We start from the raw sequence: 20808 nt of genomic DNA, 5'->3' as shown, positions 1-20808 counted from the left end.
CCCCCCTGTAAAGCTCCATTCAGATGTCCGCATGATTTTTACGGATCCACTGATAGATGGATTGGATCCGCAAAACGCATCCGGACGTCTGAATGAAGCCTTACAGGGGCATGATCAATGACTGTGGTTATCACCCCATATAGACTCCCTGATCACACCCCTGTCATTGATTACCCCCCTGTAAAGCTCCATTCAGATGTCCGCATGATTTTTACGGATGCACTGATAGATGGATCGGATCCGCAAAACGCATCCGGACGTCTGAATGAAGCCTTACAGGGGCATGATCAATGACTGTGGTTATCACCCCATATAGACTCCCTGATCACCCCCCTGTCATTGATCACCCCCCCTGTCATTGATTACCCCCCTGTAAAGCTCCATTCAGACGTCCGCATGATTTTTACGGATCCACTGATAGATGGATCGGATCCGCAAAACGCATCCGGACGTCTGAATGAAGCCTTACAGGGGCATGATCAATGACTGTGGTTATCACCCCATATAGACTCCCTGATCACCCCCCTGTCATTGATTACCCCCCTGTCATTGATTACCCCCCTGTAAAGCTCCATTCAGACGTCCGCATGATTTTTACGGATCCACTGATAGATGGATCGGATCCGCAAAACGCATCCGGACGTCTGAATGAAGCCTTACAGGGGCATGATCAATGACTGTGGTTATCACCCCATATAGACTCCCTGATCACCCCCCTGTCATTGATTACCCCCCTGTAAAGTTCCATTCAGACGTCCGCATGATTTTTACGGATCCACTGATAGATGGATCGGATCTGCAAAACGCATCCGGACGTCTGAATGAAGCCTTACAGGGGCATGATCAATGACTGTGGTTATCACCCCATATAGACTCCCTGATCACCCCCCTGTCATTGATCACCCCCCCTGTCATTGATTACCCCCCTGTAAAGCTCCATTCAGACGTCCGCATGATTTTTATGGATCCACTGATAGATGGATCGGATCCGCAAAACGCATCCGGACGTCTGAATGAAGCCTTACAGGGGCATGATCAATGACTGTGGTTATCACCCCATATAGACTCCCTGATCACCCCCCTGTCATTGATTACCCCCCTGTAAAGCTCCATTCAGACGTCCGCATGATTTTTACGGATCCACTGATAGATGGATCGGATCTGCAAAACGCATCCGGACGTCTGAATGAAGCCTTACAGGGGCATGATCAATGACTGTGGTTATCACCCCATATAGACTCCCTGATCACCCCCCTGTCATTGATTACCCCCCTGTAAAGTTCCATTCAGACGTCCGCATGATTTTTACGGATCCACTGATAGATGGATCGGATCTGCAAAACGCATCCGGACGTCTGAATGAAGCCTTACAGGGGCATGATCAATGACTGTGGTTATCACCCCATATAGACTCCCTGATCACCCCCCTGTCATTGATCACCCCCCCTGTCATTGATTACCCCCCTGTAAAGCTCCATTCAGACGTCCGCATGATTTTTATGGATCCACTGATAGATGGATCGGATCCGCAAAACGCATCCGGACGTCTGAATGAAGCCTTACAGGGGCATGATCAATGACTGTGGTTATCACCCCATATAGACTCCCTGATCACCCCCCTGTCATTGATTACCCCCCTGTAAAGCTCCATTCAGACGTCCGCATGATTTTTACGGATCCACTGATAGATGGATCGGATCTGCAAAACGCATCCGGACGTCTGAATGAAGCCTTACAGGGGCATGATCAATGACTGTGGTTATCACCCCATATAGACTCCCTGATCACCCCCCTGTCATTGATTACCCCCCTGTAAAGCTCCATTCAGATGTCCGCATGATTTTTACGGATGCACTGATAGATGGATCGGATCCGCAAAACGCATCCGGACGTCTGAATGAAGCCTTACAGGGGCATGATCAATGACTGTGGTTATCACCCCATATAGACTCCCTGATCACCCCCCTGTCATTGATCACCCCCCCTGTCATTGATTACCCCCCTGTAAAGCTCCATTCAGATGTCCGCATGATTTTTACGGATGCACTGATAGATGGATCGGATCCGCAAAACGCATACGGACGTCTGAATGAAGCCTTACACGGGCGTGATCAATGACTGTGGTTATCACCCCATATAGACTCCCTGATCACCCCCCTGTCATTGATCACCCCCCTGTCATTGATCACCCCCCTTTCATTGATCACCCCCCCTGTCATTGATCACCCTCTGTAAGGCTCCATTCAGACATTTTTTTGGCCCAAGTTAGCGGAATTATAATTTTTTTTTCTTACAAAGTCTCATATTCCACTAACTTGTGTCAAAAAATAAAATCTCACATGAACTCACCATACCCCTCACGGAATCCAAATGCGTAAAATTTTTTAGACATTTATATTCCAGACTTCTTCTCACGCTTTAGGGCCCCTAGAATGCCAGGGCAGTATAAATACCCCACATGTGACCCCATTTCGGAAAGAAGACACCCCCAGGTATTCTGTGAGGGGCATATTGAGTCCATGAAAGATTGAAATTTTTGTCCCAAGTTAGCGGAACGGGAGACTTTGTGAGAAAAAAATTAAAAATATCAATTTCCGCTAACTTGTGCCAAAAAAAAAATATTTCTATGAACTCGCCATGCCCCTCATTGAATACCTTGGGGTGTCTTCTTTCCAAAATGGGGTCACATGTGGGGTATTTATACTGCCCTGGCATTCTAGGGGCCCCAAAGCGTGAGAAGAAGTCTGGTATCCAAATGTCTAAAAATGCCCTCCTAAAAGGAATTTGGGCACCTTTGCGCATCTAGGCTGCAAAAAAGTGTCACACATCTGGTATCGCCGTACTCAGGAGAAGTTGGGGAATGTGTTTTGGGGTGTCATTTTACATATACCCATGCTGGGTGAGAGAAATATCTTGGTCAAATGCCAACTTTGTATAAAAAAATGGGAAAAGTTGTCTTTTGCCAAGATATTTCTCTCACCCAGCATGGGTATATGTAAAATGACACCCCAAAACACATTCCCCAACTTCTCCTGAATACGGCGATGCCACATGTGTGACACTTTTTTGCAGCCTAGGTGGGCAAAGGGGCCCATATTCCAAAGAGCACCTTTAGGATTTCACAGGTCATTTACCTACTTACCACACATTAGGGCCCCTGGAAAATGCCAGGGCAGTATAACTACCCCACAAGTGACCACATTTTGGAAAGAAGACACCCCAAGGTATTCCGTGAGGGGCATGGCGAGTTCCTAGAATTTTTTATTTTTTGTCACAAGTTAGTGGAAAATGCTGATTTTTTTTTTTTTCATACAAAGTCTCATATTCCACTAACTTGTGACAAAAAATAAAAACTTCCATGAACTCACTATGCCCATCAGCGAATACCTTGGGGTCTCTTCTTTCCAAAATGGGGTCACTTGTGGGGTAGTTATACTGCCCTGGCATTCTAGGGGCCCAAATGTGTGGTAAGGAGTTTGAAATCAAATTCTGTAAAAAATGACCTGTGAAATCCGAAAGGTGCTCTTTGGAATATGGGCCCCTTTGCCCACCTAGGCTGCAAAAAAGTGTCACACATCTGGTATCTCCGTACTCAGGAGAAGTTGGGGAATGTGTTTTGGGGTGTCATTTTACATATACCCATGCTGGGTGAGAGAAATATCTTGGCAAAAGACAACTTTTCCCATTTTTTTATACAAAGTTGGCATTTGACCAAGATATTTATCTCACCCAGCATGGGTATATGTAAAAAGACACCCCAAAACACATTCCTCAACTTCTCCTGAATACAGAGATACCAGATGTGTGACACTTTTTTGCAGCCTAGGTGGGCAAAGGGGCCCATATTCCAAAGAGCACCTTTCGGATTTCACAGGTCATTTTTTACAGAATTTGATTTCAAACTCCTTACCACACATTTGGGCCCCTAGAATGCCAGGGCAGTATAACTACCCCACAAGTGACCCCATTTTGGAAAGAAGAGACCCCAAGGTATTCGCTGATGGGCATAGTGAGTTCATGGAAGTTTTTATTTTTTGTCACAAGTTAGTGGAATATGAGACTTTGTAAGAAAAAAAAAGAAAAAAATCATCATTTTCCGCTAACTTGTGACAAAGAATAAAAAGTTCTATGAACTCACTATGCCCATCAGCGAATACCTTAGGGTGTGTACTTTCCTAAATGGGGTCATTTGTGGGGTGTTTGTACTGTCTGGGCATTGTAGAACCTCAGGAAACATGCTCAGAAAGTCAGAGCTGCTTCAAAAATTCACATTTTTGTACCATAGTTTGTAAACGCTAAAACTTTTACCCAAACCATTTTTTTTTTACCCAAACATTTTTTTTTTATCAAAGACATGTAGAACAATAAATTTAGAGCAAAATTTATATATGGATGTAGTTTTTTTTGCAAAATTTTACAACTGAAAGTGAAAAAAGTCATTTTTTTGCAAAAAAATCGTTAAAGTTCGATTAATAACAAAAAAAGTAAAAATGTCAGCAGCAATGAAATACCACCAAATGAAAGCTCTATTAGTGAGAAGAAAAGGAGGTAAAATTCATTTGGGTGGTAAGTTGCATGACCGAGCAATAAATGGTGAAAGTAGTGTAGGTCAGAAGTGTAAAAAGTGGCCTGGTCTTTCAGGGTGTTTAAGCACTGGGGGCTGAAGTGGTTAAACCTAACACTTTTGTCTACAAATGGTACTCCAGTTTTCTACCCCATCCCCCTACTGGAGTGAGTTTGCAACTTTTTTTGCAACTTCCCAATGATAAAATTGGAGTGAAATGAATTAAAATATATAACCGTGCCACTTTCCCATCCACTCTTCAAAACTGGAGAGAGTAATGTATTGATCAGTGTCAGCGGCTGACATACCATATTTGCAACTTGAACAGCTGTACAGATGCCCAATAGGTAAGGGGTCTACTGCCACATTAAGGGTACCGCTATATGGGGACGCATGTGTCGCATGTGTGCCATAACTACATCCACTGAAATGTAAAAAATCCAGCAGTTGGATTTTTTGAGATTTAGGGGTTGCAGTCGCAGCACACATGGAACTTGCACTTTGACCCCATTAACTTCTATGGGATCATCGCTACACTGTGATATCCACTTGATGTAGCCTTACCCTAATGCCGCTTTCACATGGGTGAGTATTCCGCACGGGTGCAATGCGTGAGGTGAACGCATTGCACCCGTACTGAATCCTGACCCATTAATTTCAGTGTGTCTGTGTACATGAGCGATGATTTTCACGCATCACTTGTGCGTTGCGTGAAAATCGCAGCATGTTCTATATTCTATGTTTAGAATTTAGAACATGCAATTTTCACGCATGGTTGCTAAGGAGACGAGGGATGAGCGACCCGGGACCCCATTTACTTTATTATTTTCCATTATAACATGGTTATAATAGAAAATAATAGCATTCTTTAATATAGAATGCAAAGTCCAATGTCAATTGAGGGTTTAAAAATTATAAAAACATTACTCACCTCATCTACTTGATTGCGCAGCCGGGATCCTCTTCTTTGTTCTTCTTGAAAGACCTGCAAAAGGACCTTCGCTGGTGAGCACGGTGAGCGTGGTGATGTCAGCGTAGGTCCTGCTGAATGAAGATAGAAAGACCACGTGGTGAGCACGATGGCGTCAGTGAAGGAGAACAAAGAAGAGGATCCCAGCTGCGCGATCAAGTGGATGAGGTGAGTAATGTTTTTATAATTTTTTAACCCTCAATTGACATTGGACTTTGCATTCTGTATTAAAGAATGCAAAGAAAAAGGGGGTCATGTTATGATGGAAAATAATAAAATCTACAGAACACCAAACCCGAACTTCTGTGAAGAAGTCCGGGTTCGGGTCTGGGTGCCACATTCAGTTTTTTCTCACGCGCGTGCAAAACGCATTGCACTCGTGCGGAAAGAACTGAACAACGGAACGCAATCGCAGACAAAACTGACTGAAATTGCGTGCCTACTCGCGCGGGTTTCCCGCAATGCACCCATAACGCATCTGGCCCGCACCCGCGACGCCCGTGTGAAAGAGGCCCAAGGCGTTCAAGCGGCCTGAAGCTGGGCGACGAGACCCGAGTGTCTGCTTAATTCATGCGAACAGGTCTATTTCTACGGTTGATTCCTTGTTGCTATTCTCACATCAGCATCGTGTCCGGTTCGGTAAGGTCCTCCTTCTTTGGCTCAAATTTGTTTCAATGTCACGTCTCCTCTTTCTCCTTACCTCCGCTGTCAGGTGGTCACCAGGGTTGGTTACCTTTGCATGACGGTTTCTGCAGTGCCGGTGGTGGTGTCTAGGCACGGGGTTTAGTCAAATTGGTGCCAAACAGTGTTAGTGACGGTCCGTCGTTTTGCTTGTTTTTCAGTCTGGTCATGTCTCACGTGTCAGATATCGTGGATGCTTCTGGCGAAGACTTGGGTTCCAGGGCATCGGAATCCGGCAGTATACCATCTCTGCGTAATTGGACTGTGCCCAAACTCATGTCTGAACTAAACAAAAGAGGCATTCCTTTTCCGGCCGCTGCCCGGAAGGCAGAGTTGTACCGGCTGCTGGGGTCCTCCCCTGCAGAGCCAAGTTATCAGGGAGTCTCTATGGCCACGGTTCAGACCTCCCTAACGCAGCTCCACGTCATGCTGAATAGCCTCACCTCCTCTATGTCTGGTGTGCAATCCAGGTTGGAGTCGGTTGAGACTAGGGTCACTGCCTTATCTTCACCCGCCACTCTGTTACCGATAGCAACGGCACCTGTTGCCAGTACCTCAGGTAACTTTGTTTCAGTGCCCAATGTCACTCCAGCCCATTTCATCCCGGCAAATATCAAAAAGGACATCCTCGATGGTAGAGACGTGAACCTAGCCTCCCTCCTAATTGCCACTCGTGACCTGTCAGACAACAGGGTCATTGCATGCGGCGATGTTTCTGTTGTCCTGAAGGGACGCGATCTTAGGCTTAGCAGGAAATTAACAATTCCGGAGTTTGTACTCGCCTTTAGTCTCTACCGAGATATCATCTGTTCAGTACGGCCAGATAGGAGAGAGGAGTTGGACCTGTATTTGTTTAGGGTCACTGAGTTGGGCTACAAGTACGCAGGCTTCGGGTTTTATGACTACCATTGCTCGTTCTCCGCAAAGGCGGCAGCAGCGCTCAGTCAGTTCCAGTTTACCACCAACTGGGCTAACATTGACACCGAAATTTTCTGCAGGCACTTCGCTGGCCTTAAAGCCCCAGCGTGTTCTTCGTGCCAATCTATCTATCACACAGGAGAATGGTGTCATAATGCCGCGAGTGCCCCGAGGTCCAACTCTTCTCCCCCTATCCCTGGTCCGTCGGCTGGCGTCCAGCAGAACTCTACGGTTGACAAACTCGGCCGCCCAATCAAGTACCTGGGCAGGTCACAAATTTGTAATAACTTTAATTTCGCAACTTGCAATTATAGTCAGTGCTGTCTGTTACACATTTGCGTTAACTGTTTCCGAGCCCACCCGAAGGTTGCGTGCTCATTAAAAACCGATAAACATTACATGAGTGTGGTAAATGTAGACCTCCTTGAACTTTACTTACAAGAGCATGAGGATGCTTCCTTTCGCGGCTTTCTTGTGTCAGGTTTCACTAATGGTTTTCATACAGGTCTTGTAGCGTTACCAGACGACACCTATGAGTGTAGAAACCTGCAATCTGCATCACATAACCCAGGGTCCATAGATAGACTCCTCCAGTTGGAGTTAGACAAAGGGTACATCATCGGCCCCTTTTCGTCTTCCCCGTTCGAGGGTCAGCCCCATAGGGGTAGTCACGGGAAAATTCAGCCACAAAGAAAGGTTGATTTTCGATCTGTCAGCGCCCCATGGGTTAACTACACCTAGTCTGAATTCGCTCATTCCAGCCGAGGAAGTCAGCATGGTGTACGCCTCCATCGATCAGGCTATTGCACTCATCCTTGCCACAGGCCCTGGGGCGATCCTGTCTAAAGCGGACATTTCCGACACTTTCAAGTTGATGCCGATCAGGCCAGAGCTATGGCGGTGGCACGGGATCAAGTGGAATTCCCTTTATTATTTCGCAACTAAGTTGACTTTCGGGTCCCGTAGCAGCCCTTGGATTTTCGATCAGCTGGCGAAAGCCTTGCATTGGATCCTTGAGAACAGGTTTGGTTGTGAACATGTGATACATTACTTGGACGATTTTTTGCTGATCGAATCTCCACAGGGCTCGCGGCGCGATCTCCAGAGCCTGTTAGCATGCTTTGCTCAATTGGGGATCCTCGTTTCCCCCAAAAAAGTGGATGGTCCTGCGACCACCATCACCTTCCTGGGCATCGTGTTAGACACAGAGAGCATGTCAGCTAGGTTGCCGGAAGAAAAGTTGGTTAGGGTCCGGGCAGTCATTCACGGTTTCGTCACTGGTAGGGTCACCACCAAGGTAGAACTGCAGTCTTTGTTAGGCATGTTGAATTTTGCCATGCGCGTCATCCCTCAGGGTAGGTCTTTTGTAGCCAGATTGTTACCACTTCTCTCAGCAGCCCCCTGTCAGGATAGTCCAGTATTCCTGGACAGTCAAGCGCAAGCAGATTTATGCATGTGGGACCATTTCTTGAGCCATTGGAACGGCGTGTCCATGTTTGTCCCGGCGGTCTCGCATAGCTCCCCCGTCATATTCTCCAGCAGCGGGGTCAGCACTGGTTTCGCTGCTATTTTTGGCTCCCATTGGCTGAATGGGGCGTGGCCGGAGGAGTTGTGCGAGGCCGCTGGAACTTCCCAGGCTACAGAGGCTTGGGACTTGTATCCCGTGGTAGCAGCGGCGCAGGTTTGGGGTAACCTTTGGTCAGACCGTACCGTGGTCTTTGTCTCGTATAGCCCCTCCACCGTGGCTATCCTTGACAGTGGCAAATCCAGGTCTCAACTGGCCATGTCCTTGATGAGACGTCTGGTACAGTTGTCACTCCTACACAATTTCTTGTTCTGTGGCTCCCTCGTACGTGATGCGCAGGTAGTAGCAGTCGACGCGCTAGCTAAGCAGAATTACTCTTTGTTTTCTCAGGTTTGCCCCGAAGCCGATACGTCGAGAACCCCGTCTCCTCATCCGTCCGCGCTCATCCTCAGCTGAACAAATTCTTAGCTACGGCTCATGGGCTGTTTGCCAGGTCACTCTCGGCTAATACCGCCAGGGCATATAACACTGGCTGGCGGTTGTACTGCAGATTCCAGCGGGAACACCCTCAAGGCGGCCTTGACCATGTTGATTTTATATTATCATTTATCAGGTACTGTCATGAGCACATGCACCTGTCTCACAGCACCGTCAAAACCTACCTGTCGGGGGTCCAACACCATTTGTCCCGCTCCCATCCAGGAAGTACATCATTGTTTTCCAGTCACATGGTCAAGGCCACATTGAGAGGTCTACAGAAATGTACCCCAGGTGTCAGCCCCCGTAGACAGCCCATTTCCGGCCCAGTGTTCCGAGGCATGTCCGATCTGTTAGATCTAAGCCCTTTCGGAGTTCTACAAAGCCTAGTGCTCAAAGCTGCCATCTACCTTGCCTTTTACGGATTCATGAGGCCGTGAGAATTCACATCACTGTCACTTAGTGGTCCCTTCCTAGCCCGCCGTCAGCTGGCCCCTAGCCCGGAGGGTTTCATCTTGTCCTTGCCTGTGACCAAGACCTCCCAGTCAGGTCCCCCCATCCAAATCAAATTCTTCCCCACTTCTCACAAATGGTGTCCGGTCCACGTCCTGCAGAAATTATCAGGGGCGCTGGCCGATCGCGGCGTTGACACCCCCTTGTTACCCTTCGGGACAGCAGCTTTGTCCACCTCCCAATTCATAGCGCACACGCGTATACTCGCGGCCAACCTAGGGCTGGACCCCCTCACGGTGTCAGGGCATTCGTTCAGAATAGGGGCAGCCTCGGCCGCTTCCAGGAATCAGGTGCCTACGCACATCATACGTAAGTTGGGTCGGTGGCGCTCCTCTTGTTACAGTCGATATGTTCCAAACCCCGTTAGCGAGATTCATTGTGCCTTTCAGAATTTGGTGTTGTGATATGTCAATAAACACGCTATTGTATTCTCATGCTGGGTTTTTGGCCTCTTTCAGGTGTACTCTCGACGGTAGCGGTTATGGCACAACTCAAGCCGCTGGTTCTGTTGGGACGTACATTAGAGGGATAGGTTCTTTCCACATATAGCCCCGGTCACAAGTATTAAGGCCGATTCATTGGCCTGCATTTGTGGGAGGGGCGCCCTGCCCTATATCTAGCACGCACCTCTCTCCAGGGGACGGACGACAGCAGTGTTCCCCTCCCAGCCCACCCTTTTTCTTTTACTCTCCCATAGGGTATGCCCTCTTTCAGGTGTACTCTCGACGGTAGAGGTTATGGCACAACTCAAGCCGCTGGTTCTGTTGGGACGTACATTAGAGGGATAGGTTCTTTCCACATATAGCCCCGGTCACAAAGAAATGTTAACAAACCATTACTCACTCATTAGATCCCCTCCTGCTCCAGCACCACCACTCCGGTGGTCCCTGCTGGTTCAGTAGCGATGACATCATATACTGTATATCATTTAATAAAAGCACTTGAGAAAAATGACTGAATTCTAGTAACCTGGTTACTTATGGCTAATGCAAAAAATAGTATTAATCCTACTAAACACATTAAAACAGAAGTTCCACATACATGCTGCCGAAACTGCACAAAAGTATGTGTCTAATAGGATCAAAGAATACATTGGACCCATAGTATTGATGCTGTATTCATGAGGTGAGTGCTTGGGCTGCTGTCTATTCATGTGTATGCAATATTATTTTGTTCATTTTGGCTACATAGGAGAGCAGGCCTGTCCTTATAATATTCAGCCCATTCACAGGACATATTCATATGACAGATCCTCTTAACTGATTAACTGATATAAGGTAAAGTTGACTTCACACCAAAGTTGTTGTTTCCTTTGTTCTGTTCTATTATAGGAGCAGAACAATGAAAATAATCGGATCAGGGACATAACTGAAACTAGGCCTGCATTATACCAACAGATTATCTGACCAATATCTGTCCAATCAGACCAATAGCTGGTGTGTATAACAAAAGATCTGTGTGTGTAATAGTCCATCTGAGCAATGATTGGTCAGAAAATCTGGCAGATAGTCCGTTGGTGTAATACACCGTAAAACAATGCTGGACAGGCCCCGCTGACTACAGTATAATGAGGGGTCTGTTGGGGCTACTGTCAGGGTATCTATCACCAGACAAAATAATTTTTGACAGAATCTGCGCTGGAGGCTCATTAATGTAGCCTTAGCTGTAAATGTATCATGACATAATTTATCATAATAGTCTAGACAATTCCCCAAACTCTACGCACTATCCTAGGCATTGGGAGACAATATTTATGCTAAAAAAGCACATTCGATGATACGGTTCCTGTCATAGAGCATGTCAGTAAGTTAAATGTGAGGACCCCATTTACATTGTCCAGGATAACATTCTGCAACTTCTAGGTTCAATGAAATTAACATGAAGTAACTTTTTGTTCAGGTCGATTTCTGGCGCGGTCCTTCAAGGCCTAATCTGCCTGTGGATATAAGAGTTCCCAATGCCGCTTTACAGCAAGTGAAGGTGTTTCTGGAATCTAACAGCATTGACTATTCCATCATGATAGAGGATGTTCAGGTAACTTTAAAATGTACCAAATCCCCTTTTATTTATTGATGGACATTCTGTGGACACGTGCAAGAAAGAAGAAAAAAAGTCATCATGTAAGGGGGGCTTGACTTGACTTGATACAGTATATATACAGTACACTAGCAGAAGGACTTGGCTTCGCACAGGCATATTTCATCTATTTAATTTAATGTTTGTGTGTGTCGTTAAAAGATATCGACAGTATCCACTATAACAGTGACATCTACAGTACCCTGCCCCTTTAACAGTGACCTCCACAGCAGCCTGCTCCCTTAACAGTAACATCCACAGCTCCCTCCCTTTAACAGTGACCTCCACAGCGGCCACCCCCATATTAGAGACCTCCACAGTACCCCGTCTCGTTAACTGTGATTTCCAAAATAACCCGCCCCCTTAACAGTGACCTGCACAGAGCTCCATTCCCTTAAAATGTGATCTCCACAACACCCCACCCCCTTAACAGTGACCTCTACAGCACCCTTCACCTTAACACTGACCTCGATAGTGGACCGTCTCCTTAACTGTGACCTCAACCGTTCCCTTCCCCCCTTAACAGTGACCTCCACAGCATCCCGCCCGCTTAATAGTGACCTCCCAGCAGCCCGCCCCTTTAACAGTGACCTCCACAGCATCTAACCCCCTTAACAGTGACCTCCACAGCAACCTCCCCTTTAACAGTGACCTCCATAGCAGCCGCCCCTTTATTAGTGACCTCCACAGTACCCCATCTCCTTAACAGTGATTTGCACAACACCCCCTCCCCTTAACAGTGGCCTCTACAGCAATCTGATGCTTAACACTGACCTCCATAGTGGACCGTTTCCTTAACTGTGACCTCCACAGCAGCCTGCCCCTAGGGTGGCCAGAGGTCCGATTTTAGGGCGGACAGTCCATCTTTTAAACTTCCTGTTCTCCGTCCAGCGCAGGGCCTGAACAGACACAGGGATGTCCTTTTGAACAGCTCACTCTTAGACTGCAGCACTGTGCTGTCTGAGCGTGAGCTGCAGGGAGAAAGTCACCCTCCCTCCCACCCCTGCAGCTGACAGAAGTTGATTTCTACCTTCATTTTATCAATCCTCGCCGGCTGTGTAGTGGTAGGGGGCGTGGCTTATCAGGACCTGGGGGAGTGGTTTTTAAGTCAGGCCACCCTACCTGCCCCCTGAACTGTGACCTCCACAGCACTCGCTCCCTTAACAGTGTCATCCACAGCGCTCTTTCCGTTTAAAGCTCACCTACAGCAGTGAAGAAAAATGGTTGGATTGTTATGGAAACCTGGTGTAAAACTGTGTATATGTGATGACTAAGGGCCTGCGAGCTTCTATTGGCTGATAAGGGTCATGTGACCAGGCTTCTATTGGCCAATGCATTTTTTGGGGGGAATATCTCAGGAACGGTGCTAGAGAGCTGAGATCTGGTCTAAAACCTTCCCGGACACATGATGTACCTGTGTGCCAAATTTTGTGATTGTAAATGCGACGGTGCGGATTCCTTTAGCGGACATACACACACACATACACTCAGCTTTATATATTAGATTTGGTACCCTCAGAAAGTGTTATTGTAGCCTCATTTTTCACATTAGTCTGAATACTCAAGACTGAAATAACCTTGTATATTGCTAAATTGCTGTAAATTAATTGGGTATTGGAATTCCACAACAGATACTCAATGTGTGAGTCCATCCCAAATAGTCAGCCCCTTCATTAATTATTTCTCTAAGAAGAGGACAAGAATGACAGTATCTGATATTGTTACCATGTAAATATATGTTGCTGTTGTGTTATCATTTATTCTTATGTTCCATTTCTTTCAGGAATTACTGGACCAGGAGCATCAGGATATACAGTCTGCGACGATCCGTGAGAGAATTACTGTCAGCTTTAGTTATTCCACCTACCACACTATAGAGGAGGTTAATACATTTCATTCTTATGAGTTACATTCTTTGATAGTGTCAGACTAAAGGTGATTATAGACATTGTGTTTTGTTACTTCAGGTGTCTGGTGAAACTTTCACATAAACTTATTTTCCCATATATGGGATTATATAGATCTGGCAGATTGGATGTGACCCAGTGGTGTTACCTACCATGGTGGCAGACCACTCCACTTGTATGGAGCCTGGGGGGAGGAGGCAGCCTGGTGCTGTGACTCCTTCTGCTCCCAGTATTAATCCAGAGCAACTACAGGAAGTCAGCATTATTCCTATGCACTGAGCTCCCACTAGTGGTCACTGCAGGCAGCCAGTTTGTAACGGTCGCGTACACACACACACACAGGGGGGAGGAAAGTGACCACTGCGCTCCACCCTCACCCCTGGCTTTGCCTACTTGCCTCGCAAGTCCTAATGACAGGGGACAACTAGACGGTGATCCCTAGCTTGGAATAAGTGCTGGGAGGTCAGACCAGACAAACAACAGGACGTGAACGGACCAAGTCAATACCAGGAGAGCAACGAAGTACAAATGGAGCAAGCAGAGAATAGTCAGGAGAAGCCGGGGTCATAAATACCAGGAGAGTCGAGAAGTACCAGAGGAGTCAGCAGAGGATCGTCAGGAGAAAGCCGGGGTCAGAATACCAGGAGAGCAGCAAAGTACACAAGGAGCAGGCAGAGGATCGTCAGGAAATAGTAGAAGGTAAGTACGCCAGGTAATACAAATTCACAGCAGGACCCTAAATAACAGCCAACCTGTGGCCAGCAGGCTGCCTGTTTAAATACTGAGTAACAGGGGTCATGTGACGTGGCCAGTGTCAAATGACTCACCCTGCTGCAAAAGGCTGAGCACCGAGTGCCCAGCTCGGTGCTCAGGCTTCATCTGGTTGCTGGGGGGACCGAGGACGCCGGCCACGCTGAGAAGACGTGCACGGCCGGGTCCATCCCGCCCCCCATCACCTGGGAGACGAGAACGCTGCACGAGTTCTCGCTCCTGTACAGAGGCGGGGCGCTATTTGCGCCGCGGAGCGCATCGCCAGCGCCCCGTGACACAATTTTATCATACTGAAGGAATAAAGTAGACTTAGATCTGTATGGGAAGGTTTATTAGTGGATTTATGCCATATTTATGGTGCCATATATTTTTAAAGCACCTGTTCCAATTTCTCCAACATACAAGTTGAATAAAGTGGGGTGAGGTGGAGGGTGATATTTTTTTATTACAATTTTTTTAATTAAAAAAAACAATAATAAACATTGTAAATTTGATATAAATCTGGGGAGTTGGGCTTTGAGTGCATTGCCTGAGACTAACACATGTGAAGTGGGAAACTGGGTGGGGTTGCTCCATACTAAGTTTTGCTATTGGCAGCAAGTATTTCTTAGAGAAAGTGGAGTACCTGCAATGGAGCCAGAGCATGTGACTACTACATGGCCTGGGGGAGGGGGGGGGGGGCCAGGCTTTGAACGCCTTCTCTTTGCCGTGGTAAAAGACTACATTGTCATGAAGCCACCAATAGGGGGAGCTCAGTGCAAACAGATGATTACAGCTTCCCTTTCCGTTAATTGTAACTGCATAAAAAATCATATACACTGCTCAAAAAAATAAAGGGAACACTTAAACAACACAATGTAACTCCAAGTCAATCACACTTCTGTGAAATCAAACTGTCCACTTAGGAAGCAACGCTGAGTGGCAATCAATTTCACATGCTGTTGTGCAAATAGGATAGACAACAGGTGGAAATTATAGGCAATTAGCAAGACACCCCCAATAAAGGAGTGGTTCTGCAGGTGGTGACCACAGACCACTTCTCAGTTCCTATGCTTCCTGGCTGATGTTTTGGTCACTTTTGAATGCTGGCGGTGCTTTCACTCTAGTAGTAGCATGAGACGGAGTCTACAACCCACACAAGTGGCTCAGGTAGTGCAGCTTATCCAGGATGGCACATCAATGCGAGCTGTGACAAGAAGGTTTGCTGTGTCTGTCAGCGTAGTGTCCAGAGCATGGAGGCGCTACCAGGAGACAGGCCAGTACATCAGGAGACGTGGAGGAGGCCGTAGGAGGGCAACAACCCAGCAGCAGGACCGCTACCTCCGCCTTTGTGCAAGGAGGAACAGGAGGAGCACTGCCAGAGCCCTACAAAATGACCTCTAGCAGGCCACAAATGTGCATGTGTCTGCTCAAACGGTCAGAAACAGACTCCATGAGGGTGATATGAGGGCCCGACGTCCACAGGTGGGAGTTGTGCTTACAGCCCAACACCGTGCAGGACGTTTGGCATTTGCCAGAGAACACCAAGATTGGCAAATTCGCCACTGGCGCCCTGTGCTCTTCACAGATGAAAGCAGGTTCACACTGAGCACATGTGACAGACGTGACAGAGTCTTGAGACGCCGTGGAGAACGTTCTGCTGCCTGCAACATCCTCCAGCATGAACGGTTTGGCATTGGGTCAGTAATGGTGTGGGGTGGCATTTCTTTGGAGGGCCGCACAGCCCTCCATGTGGTCGCCAGAGGTAGCCTGACTGCCATTAGGTACCGAGATGAGATCCTCAGACCCCTTGTGAGACCATATGCTGGTGCGGTTGGCCCTGGGTTCCTCCTAATGCAAGACAATGCTAGACCTCATGTGGCTGGAGTGTGTCAGCAGTTCCTGCAAGACGAAGGCATTGATGCTATGGACTGGCCCGCCCGTTCCCCAGACCTGAATCCAATTGAGCACATCTGGGACATCATGTCTCGCTCTATCCACCAACGTCACGTTGCACCACAGACTGTCCAGGAGTTGGCAGATGCTTTAGTCCAGGTCTGGGAGGAGATCCCTCAGGAGACCGTCCGCCACCTCATCAGGAGCATGCACAGGCGTTGTAGGGAGGTCATAAAGGCACGTGGAGGCCACACACACTACTGAGCCTCATTTTGACTTGTTTTAAGGACATTACATCAAAGTTGGATCAGCCTGTAGTGTGTTTTTCCACTTTAATTTTAAGTGTGACTCCAAATCCAGACCTCCATGGGTTGAAAAATTTGATTTCCATTTTTTTTTTTGTGTGATTTTGTTGTCAGCACATTCAACTATGTAAAGAACAAAGTATTTCAGAAGAATATTTAATTAATTCAGATCTAGGATGTGTTATTTTTGTGTTCCCTTTATTTTTTTGAGCAGTGTATATTGTGCTCCCCCTAGTGGTCGCTGCAGGCAGCGGATTTGTAATAGATGGGAAGATTTATCAATGTATTTATGCTAGTTGTCTGGTCTGAATACATTGAGAAATATGGTGGTCAGGATGAGTGCCATATTTTTCAGTTTACTGACACAAAAGTTGGATAAAGAGGGTGGGTCCAAGGGTGACTTATTATTACAACTTTTTAATTCAAATTTTGTTTGCTTAATAAGAACTAAAAAACTTAAATTAATCAGAAATCTGGAGTGTTGCACTTTGCATTCTGTGTTGCCTGGGAGTGATTGATGCACTTATACTAAGTTTTGCTATGGGGCCCTATGAGATCTGTGTACACCTCTGGGAAAGACGACTATACTGAATAATTGTGTTAGGCAAATACACTCAGATTTATAGTCTGTCCATTACTGCATTCTTCATCAGCGAGACTGTCTTCTTACTGTATATGATTGTTGGCTGAATTGATTATCTGGCAAGGAAATGATTGTCCATGAACAGTCAAGTATATTCTGTTCTTCGGCAGCTAAAATAGATGGAACTAGGAGAAGCTCTTCTCTACTTACACTATTATATTTAATATATAGAATAGCATAGAAGAGAGAATAGACTTGAAAATAGAATAGACAGAATACAAGATATTCATTTAGAAGGGTCTGTACATTTTAAACATTTTTTTACTCACCCAACATCTAAAATGAAACACATCACACAGTCTTCATTAAAAATAACCTACTGTTTTATGTCTACAGCTCCTATGCAGTGCTATGTTTCTCCATGGTTACCCTCAGACTACAAACAAACTCCCTGTACTCTGATCGTGGGAGATATACTATCTGCCCTCTACTCCTTGTTATCATACATTCTTTTTTATGTAGAAATGAACATGCTCTAAGTTATTTTATCTGCAATTGGATTCTTTATAACTATTGTTCATCTGTTAGCCTCAAAGGAGTAGAGCGGAGTATGGGAGTGGTAGTGGCTGCAATAATCATTCAAAATGGTAATTTTCACACTGATGCTCCCTAAGGTCAGGGTATTGATAGGCGGGTGCACCCTTTGTTCCCTCGGGGCACACCCTAATGTTGGGACTTCTGCCTTATGGTAGTTGGTGTTTTGGGTTTGGTGCAAGTGCAAGCCCAGAGCTGTAGGTGCAGTGATTGAGGAATGGTGCTGGAGTCAGTCACCAGGCCAGTTGTAGAAGATAAACATGTCTTTTTACTAAAGGTGCAGAATGAGAATTGTAGTTCGTCCAATGGTATAAAAAAACAATTCTTGGTGCAAATCTTCCCAGATGTATGGATATGGGCCAGAATGGGGATTCTAGTACTCCTTCCTTCTATCTCTCCAAAGTCTCTTTTTCTGCAGAATCTAAGGCTGGCAGTATTATTTTTGCAGTGGTGGCTGTATTTCGTAGATGAAGGGTACAGTATTAAGATTGACCAGACCATGTACAAGAGAGAAAGGTGTTTTAGCAATTTCCCTGTCACCGCAGTAAAGTCTCTATCAGCCTTAAAGGGTTTCTACCACTTCGTTTTCACATAATTAGCTTTCAGACACTAGCGATCCGCTAGTGTCTGCTCTACCAAACAATCCTAATATAATAGCTTTTGGTGCAGCCGTTTCGCTAAAAAAAGAACTTATATTGATATGCTAATGAGCCTCTAGGTGCTATGGGGGCGTCATTAGCACCTAGAGGCTCGGTCTACCTTCACAAAATGCCGCCGCCCAGCGCGTCCCTCCAGCCCGCCCATCTCCTCCGGAATGCGATCCTCCCTGTGAGCCAGCGGACGAATTCTCGCGCATGCGCCGTGCTCGTCTGTATTTGGCGCATGCACAGTGAATGTCTGACCGCTTCCCTGCTCAGACATCTCCACTGCGCCTGCGCCGATGACGTCATAGTGCTCCGAGGAACAGGCGCAGTGGAGATGTCTGTGCAGAAAGCGGTCAGACATTCACTGCGCATGCGCCGAATACAGACACGCACGGCGCATGCACGAGAATTCGTCCGCTGGCTCACAGGGAGGATCGCATTCCGGAGGAGATGGGCGGGCTGGAGGGACGCGCTGGGCGCGGCAGTTTGTGAAGGTAGACCGAGCCTCTAGGTGCTAATGACGCCCCCATAGCACCTAGAGGCTCATTAGCATATCAATATAAGTTCTTTTTTTAGCGAAACGGCTGCACCAAAAGCTATTATATTAGGATTGTTTGGTAGAGCAGACACTAGCGGATCGCTAGTGTCTGAAAGCTAATTATGTGAAAACGAAGTGGTAGAAACCCTTTAAACAGCAAATACTTTACTGATTGACTCCAATGCTCAGCCATGCAGATCGTGGACCTTCTAGTTTTTTCCTTTCTCTTTTCCCGGACTACTGTAGAGTAGAGATGGTTTTCTCTCTGTGGATCTCTCAGAGAAAGGCATACAGGCCTAGTGTTCTGAGGAGTGAGCACTTTCTCAGCTAGAAGAACTGACTGAGATAGAGGTGGACCTAAGTCCAACACCTAACTTTCCACAGGGACAGAGTCAGGATTAATAACCCTTACTTATCCATACAGAGACACGCTGGTACATTACAAGGCATTAACATATTAAATAACATTACATAACAAGAACAGTTTGCAAGTACTTTAATTTGCAGTTTGCAGTATTTTAATTAAGTTTGCTATCACTACTATATGATGATCTCCGATCAGGCAGCATAAAACTGGGGACAGATATGGTTTTATTACTTAAAGACTATATGGAACTTTTCACTGATTGCTGATTGCTATATGGTGGCATAAAAGTAGAGAGATGCTGCAAGTGCAATGCAACAGTTGCACAAAATCTAGACTTGATGGATTTTACTTTACAGTCTGCAAGTAACAAATAACGTTCAGGCTGGAGCTAAATGGTGATCTTGGCCGCAACTCACAAGTTGCCGCAACTGCAACCCCAGAATTGCGGGGTAAAAATCCATCGGGGTTGGAATTTTTGCAATTCTGGGGTTGCGATCATGTCAGCTTGCGAGTCGCACTGTGGTTAATATCTGTGGTTGCATGGCTACACAACAATTCTTGGTGACGCAACAAGTGTCATAGCCAAAATCTCCATGTAGCCCCCAGCTTTACTCCATTGACTTTAATGTAAGTTGCATGTGACATGCAACTCGCATGTGACTTTTCTATGACTTGGCTGTGACAGCTGCAAACAAAGTCACACATTTTTCTGTTACGTGACTTTTCTGCATCTTGCTGTCACACAGCACATGTCACTGTCTAAGCCCTAACTTTAAGATCTGTCACCAAAGACAGTAAACTGAAAGCTTTAAAATATTTGAGAATATTACAGTATATAAACTTCAAGAATAAACTTGTAAGGGATCGCTCTCTCTCAGGGGGTTGCAATCACAGACGTTTCGTCAGACAGCGGATTTAAAGTCCAAAAATGGTCATTTATTTTGGCACCAGCACACACCAAACAGCAAAACAAAACACCTGCCCGCCTGGGCTCTAACTAATACACAGTAGTTTTCCCTGACTCACCTCTAAGCACAGGTTACACACAGGGTCACAAGCTCCAAGCCTTAGCAGGTTTTCTCACCAAACACAAGTCCATACGGGCAGAGATCAGGCTTTGCATAGCGATATATGGTTCAGAAGTCTCCAGGCTGTGACCACACCAGCACCCTTGGGGGGAAGATGCTCCAGAAGTCCTCCCGACTCTGACCACCCCACCCTCTTTCTGTAGGCATCGCTGGGCCCCCCAAAGTTCAGGCTTTACAAAGCCTCGTGGTCCCTCAGCCCTCCTGGCTGAGACAACACAAAGCCTCTGTAGGCCTTTGTTTCCAAGTTTTCTCTTCCCAGACTGATACACACAGGGATGGTTTTATTCCTCCTTGATTACAGCAGGCCTCTCCTGCGATGACCTCAGCAGGTTAGGGGAAAGACATGCCCTGGAATGGGGGTGGACTGGGAAGGTCTGACTATCAAACCTACCTTCCCAGTCCATATAAATTC

General features: G+C 46.5%; 1 protein-coding gene across 1 annotated transcript in view; it reads left to right on the top strand.

Moving 5' to 3' along the window:
* Positions 1 to 3623: 3623 nt before the first annotated feature.
* Positions 3624 to 20808, top strand: part of LOC120986038 (carboxypeptidase A1-like) — a gene marked incomplete at its 5' end in the record, with an annotated part of 28607 nt that continues 11422 nt past the window's right edge. The window contains 3 exons of the mRNA XM_040414324.1: positions 3624 to 3674; positions 11539 to 11682; positions 13508 to 13606. Coding sequence (XP_040270258.1) covers positions 3624 to 3674; positions 11539 to 11682; positions 13508 to 13606 — 294 coding nt within the window. The remainder of the gene's footprint in view (positions 3675 to 11538; positions 11683 to 13507; positions 13607 to 20808) is intronic.

This window comes from Bufo bufo, chromosome 1, assembly GCF_905171765.1.
Source record: "Bufo bufo chromosome 1, aBufBuf1.1, whole genome shotgun sequence".
NCBI classification, from domain to species: Eukaryota; Metazoa; Chordata; class Amphibia; order Anura; family Bufonidae; genus Bufo; species Bufo bufo.
Note: the sequence above shows the minus strand (reverse complement) of the source record. Positions and strands in the feature narration are given on the sequence as shown.